Raw genomic sequence first — 6000 nt, 5'->3', positions numbered from 1 at the left:
ACGCAACAACTGTAGAGGGAGCCTGGGACAACTGTGTCGGCAACCACAAAATATCTCAAGTTGGAAGGGACCCCTACGGATCATGGAGTCCAACTCGATGGGTGCCTGGCTGTATGTACCTGACCTTCAGTGAAGCAGATCCCACGGAGCATGAAGAAACAGCTTTGCTTGCATCTGCCGTGCTGTGAGAGCACAGATTGCAGCCCGCATCCCAGACTTGCTGCTTTTTGCCACAAAGTGCCTGCTGCTGCTTTTCCTCTCCAGCAGATGGCTCAGCTAGATCGCAGTCAGCCTTGTCTAACCACCCTCAGCAGTCTCATCACAGGTCCACGGCATGATGTCCTCTGTATGTTATTCTGTATCTGCACCTTTGAAATCAGTTTGAGCTTTTAGATTATAGAGAAAAGTAGTTTTTTGTACCGCCAGCTGAGTATTCATTAGTACCTTAGAAAACTGCAATTTCAGTGACAACTCAATACCACTACTTCATGGCTACAGGTTGTGTCCAAAGGGTCCCAGAGGTCAGTAGTGCCCAGCAAATTTATTTTCTGTAGTAACAAAGACTGCAATGAAAAGAATGCAGCTAATGCATCAATTCTGCTTTTATGTATGATTATCTTACTGTGTCTTCTAAGTTAATGGAAATATCCACATCACCCATTTCCTCTTCCAAAGATTAATACCTGTTAAAAAAATAAAAGCTGTTCCAGATTGAAAGGTGGCATCCAACAGCACTTGATTTCCACTTGCTATTTGGTGTTTCCAGTAAAGCTAAATGCAACACATTTACAATCATATAATCTGTAGTTTGCACTATGTGTTGACTTTTCCATCGAAAAATTTGTATTGTTAGCTTATCTGGTTTCTTATGGCAAAATATACCACTTCATTAGTCAATTATGCTTTTTTATGCTTTTGCCCTGTAAGAATAAAAACCTGTCTTTTCTACACTTTATTAATCAAATCACTCATAGTTTATGTGGATTTAACTCTATACTTAAAGGGAAGGATGCAGAGTTTTTGAGTTACATATGCTTAAAGAGAAGATGAACTTGAGTGGTACAATCTGTCATCAAGCTGACTTGCTTCTCTTGCCATTCTGGGCCACCAGCATGGTCAGAGGCATGGACAGCAAAAGGGGGAGTGAGGCAGGAGAAGACTACTTCCAAAGTAATTGATTCTGTGAGAAATAAAATGGCAGCAACCTGATCAGCTGCTGTATGAAAAAAACCAGCATATAGGGAGATGGTACTGCACTGGACCTTTGCTTTGTCCACAAAGCACAGCACAGGATTCCAGGCACTCTGAGAGTTACTCAGAGTCTGAGAATTCACCCAACTTCAGACCTCTAGCTCTGGGAGTAGGTCTTGAAACTTGTGTGCATGTACAAACCTGCACATTGGCTCTACTTATGCAACATCCTAAGCAGGTCTCAGGCGCAAGAACTGTAAGTGGCATCACATCAAGTCACAGGGGAATATTAAAGAAAGTAGGATGGGTCTTCAGAAGTTTACATATTCATTTATGTATTTCAGTCAAATATCTGATCACAACATCACACTGATGTAAATATATTTCAGATTTCACAAGCAATGAGTTCTAATCATGCATGTTTTGAAGCTAATGCTTTAAAGAGAGATGTTTTTTCTTGACAAATATAGCCACCACCAATAACTGAGTATTCTGAACTGAGAAAAGCACGTTATTCTGCTTATCATTTTCATCAATTTTGTACATGCAAAACTGGAAGTCCAGAGATTTGTTCCTGTACATTTTCTTTGAATTAATAAATTGAATTAATCAACATTTGCTATGGAATCAAGTTAATCTGTCCAAAACTAAATGGAAATAAGGGAATAAAGATTAGACAGTGATTCCAATTAACTATGGATGCTGATTTTGTGATTAAGAAGTATGAAAACAGTCTCTTGACACAGTCTCTTGACATTCTTGTGTAATTTTTACTTGAGTCATAAAATTTTTGGCAAACCCGATTTAGAAAACATACACACATACACACACCATAAAACTAAGATACAAAAGCCATTTATTCAAAAAAATGTGGTGGTGTCAAATCACATACACAAGCCAATACTGAGCTACAAACACAGACTAAACAGTTCTATAAACAGAAACTGGAGTGTTCATATACCATTGTACCTGAAAAAGGCCGTTAATAAAAGGAGTCCATAAGTATTTCGTTTCACTTTTTCTATATGGCTCCTTGCTGAACGTCTTTACCTAAGTTAGTGTACAATGAGCCAGAGGCAGAGTCCCAAGCAGAGCATCTAATGCCTCAGGGCTCCATTAAAAACCTTTATTCTTCTAAACAAAAGGAAAGCCTAGCCTATAGTTTTCTGTATGACACTGAAGTAAAGCCTCTTTGCTTGAACAGGACAGCATTCTGAAGCGTGTTTGGCATTAACCTAGATTGAGACTCTGTTTTGTTGAACTGTCTCAGTTCTCCTCCCCTTCAGACTCCGACTCTAGAAGAGAAGTAAAACACTTCATGTAGGTTGTACAAAGACAGTGATGTGAGTAATTCTATAGAAATAATAAGATAACCTTTCCAAAATTCAAATTAAAATTTTCATCATTTTCATCAGTTTCATCAGTTAGTACTTCCTAGGCAAGGCTGGCAGATTAAACAGAGTAAGCCAGAACGAAATGCACAGCTTCAGAAAATTAAGATCTACTCTGCTACCCTCCCTGCTGTGGAGCTCTTCATTTACAGATCTGTCACTAGAATTTTAACCAGATTACTATGAATTGTTCTGGTCCTCATCTGCAGAGCCATTCTAAGTGCATCTGAGCTGAATTTAATAAAGGATCAGCATTATTTGCTCACTCTTCTAATCTCCATGAGTAGGCTGTACTGCTTTCATCCAGGAAGCATCCTTTAAACTATTTGCTCTGCAAATATCAGTGATCATCATCAGAAAGCCCATCTAGAAATGCATGTGTGGTGTTTCATATTCTACAGCAGGTACAAAATCCATATAAACAAAAGTTCTTATGATTTTTAAGTCATGAGATAAAAGTAATTTAGAAGTAAAAGAAGGAGAAGCAAAAGTAAGGAAGATAGGAGTAATTTAGCAGAAGGAACATACACTGTGGTTTTCTAAACTAAAACTACTTTGCATCATACTGGATTTCTGTCTGTGTTCACCTGACAAGAAAGGGTTTGCTGCTAACAAATATACACATTAGATTTCTCAGAGAAAATATGGTCCAGATGTTCTTACAGTAGCATTTTTCTCCATTTGTATTGGACTTTGTAAGTAAGGTCAACTGGCAGAGGGGACATGCAAGAAAGGACAAATATAAAGAGCAACAGGAAAGGCACACACGCAGAAGATCAAAAGGTAAAAAAATGCTCAAAAAAAGTCTCAAGTGTGGAAGAACCTACCATTTTTATACTGCTACCTGGACATAGGAATTGCTGCAGTCTTATCTGCTCCTTGGCATTACTACTTCCCTCTAAAACCAATTATGTTAAATGGATGGAAATGAACACTATCTATTATATGTGACTGCTCTTCCAAATTGAGGTGGAATTCCTTTTCCATGAAAAAAAAGATAACTTATTTATTCAGTACAAACCCAAATATTTCCTGTATAGAACATGAGAAAAACAAAATTAGGGACCACAAAGCTTAGTCTAAACACTCAGATAAAAGCAATTGCAACTGCAGTGGCAGAGGCAGACTGATGTTCATGTTGTCAGTCCAGATGGTAACAGCAGAAAAGGCAATGATACAGAAAACTGGTTGTTCACGTTAGGACCTAGGTACTTCACCCTGTTATCAGTAAAATGTTCCTCCTGGCAGAGTCTTAAACATTTTTATCAACAGACGAGTGGTACCTGATGACTTAAGAACTTTCTTCACAAGGACACCACTACCATTAAAAAGCAGTGAGTATTGTTAGGCTTGTGCATGACTGGAAACAATCTGGAGTGAGTCAGTCTGCTGTTTTCTATTCCATGTAGTTAACAGGAAATCTGGGGAAAAAAAAGAATTTGCCAAGAGACTACCATATTTCTTTAAGTGAACCCATACCTTCTTCAGCGTTTTGCAGCCACTCTACAAATTTCTTCATCTGGTCAAGGAAAACACTTTTGCCTTTAGCAACATGTGCTTCTTTATACCACTTGAGGATAGCTTCTTCACTCAGAACATCAGCTGAAACACAGATCAATGCAATGTAAAGAAATCAATGCAATGCAAAGAAATCAATGCAATTTTTAGGGGTTAGAAGATTCTGAACATGAGGGAAGAATTTTTTTTTTTAAAGGCAGCATGAGAAAAGTTAGTATGATCGCAATGGAACAAGCTTTGCATGAACTATATTAAACTGCAGCTACAGAATATCTGATGCATATAAAGGATTCCAGATGAAATAAAATGTGTAATGTATTAGGCTTAAAGTACCCCATATTGTGCTTCAGTAAAGGATAGTTCTCTATTAAACTGCTTTAAATACACCATGTAAGATTACTGGATATAAAAATAAATACATTAAAAAAAAAATCAGTCTGCATATCTTAGAAGTTACCACAAGATGAGCTACAATGCTTTTTCTTGCTGCTGATCCATAGAACAGTGCATGGTTCTAGAAATCTGAAGTGACAGACACCTCCTGATTAAAGAGTTAAAAGACCACCAAGTAGGGATATGTTTTGCAATCATTTCCCCCAATAGGTTCTATATTGGTTTCAGATTGCTAGTTTTAAGGCCACTATTCAGACCACTCATTTTAAGAGACTGTCTCAGATGGACTGCACAGATGAAATTTTTCTATCAAGCATCAAGAACAAAGTAGCTGTCAGTGAGAGAACATGAGGCTGAGCGAGATTTAGAATAAAGGAATCCAAATAAACAGCAAGGACACTTAATTGTTTCCAATAGATGCAAATTTAGCCCCAGGAACAAAGCTCCTGCACTCCAGCCAAGCCAAATATCTCAGTAATTGATGGCTGTGGAGGCAAAATCTGGGATCCACAATGGCATTTTGTAAGTTACGTAATGCAAGAGGCAACAAAATAAAAAATCCAACTATATTTGTTCTATAAAAAGACTAAAGGCAGCTTTCTACATCTCATTAAAATTTCCATTCTTTTGGTTGTTGAAGAAACTACCCTCCCCTACCTTCCCTTGCTCTGCAAAATCAACACATTTATGTTGAGTTTTTCACTGCTTCCTTGAGCTGCTTGGTGCCATCCCACCATTCACAGTGCTGACCCTGACCATCACCTTCTGCTCTGGCCTAAAGGTGGCAGATGTGGCAGGGAAGGGAAGAAAGCAAAAAGGAATGAATGGCACCAAAACCCCAAAGCATCTGATCAAATTAGACAGAGTAGACACATTTCACATATGCTGTTGAATAATAAACAGATGGAAGCAACCAGGGATCCATTTGAACACAATCAAGATTATCTCAAGACATCCAACAGTCACTGAATAGGAAGTCTCCCTAAAAATTTGGAATTTAGTGAGTATGTGTGACCTTATCTCTCAAACACTTCCAAAATAAAACCTCTTCTGCAGTTTGCTGCAACTGCCAGTGAGCTGAAAAGGGACTGAAAACAAGGGCTGTGCTGGCTCTGGGCTTTGTTCAGTACATATAAATTGCACTGAGTGAACCTTATAAGAGGCATATAAAGCTGTATCTTCCCAAAATTACAACCCCCCACAATGAACTTTTTCTCCAATATAACAGAAACACTGAGGCTAAGAATGAGGTTTCAAACATGTTGCATTAAATACTTGCCAGCAGCTTAAAGGCATTACAGCATTTAACAAATCAGGATTTTCATTTAGCAAACCTGAGAATGTGTCACAGACTTTCATGAGAAACTGTTGCAGAATCCCTGCATGTAAAAAGCTCATGTTCACCACAGACTCTTGAAATTCACAGAACTACATCTGCAGAATTACACATAGTAAAAGACATGTAAAAAAAGTACAGCAACCCCCTCTGTCCCCAGCTCAAGCTAGC

General features: G+C 38.3%; 1 protein-coding gene across 2 annotated transcripts in view; it reads right to left on the bottom strand.

The window, feature by feature from the left end:
* Window positions 1–2030: 2030 nt before the first annotated feature.
* BZW2 (basic leucine zipper and W2 domains 2) overlaps window positions 2031–6000 on the bottom strand; it is a 54365-nt gene continuing 50395 nt past the window's right edge. For both annotated transcript variants that reach the window (XM_030445097.1, XM_030445096.1), the window contains 2 exons: window positions 4062–4184; window positions 2031–2486 (listed from right to left, as the gene is read on the bottom strand). In XM_030445097.1, coding sequence (XP_030300957.1) covers window positions 2458–2486; window positions 4062–4184 — 152 coding nt within the window. In that variant the 3' untranslated portion in view covers window positions 2031–2457. The remainder of the gene's footprint in view (window positions 2487–4061; window positions 4185–6000) is intronic.

Source organism: Calypte anna, chromosome 2 (assembly GCF_003957555.1).
Source record: "Calypte anna isolate BGI_N300 chromosome 2, bCalAnn1_v1.p, whole genome shotgun sequence".
Classification (NCBI taxonomy): Eukaryota; Metazoa; Chordata; class Aves; order Apodiformes; family Trochilidae; genus Calypte; species Calypte anna.
Note: the sequence above shows the minus strand (reverse complement) of the source record. Positions and strands in the feature narration are given on the sequence as shown.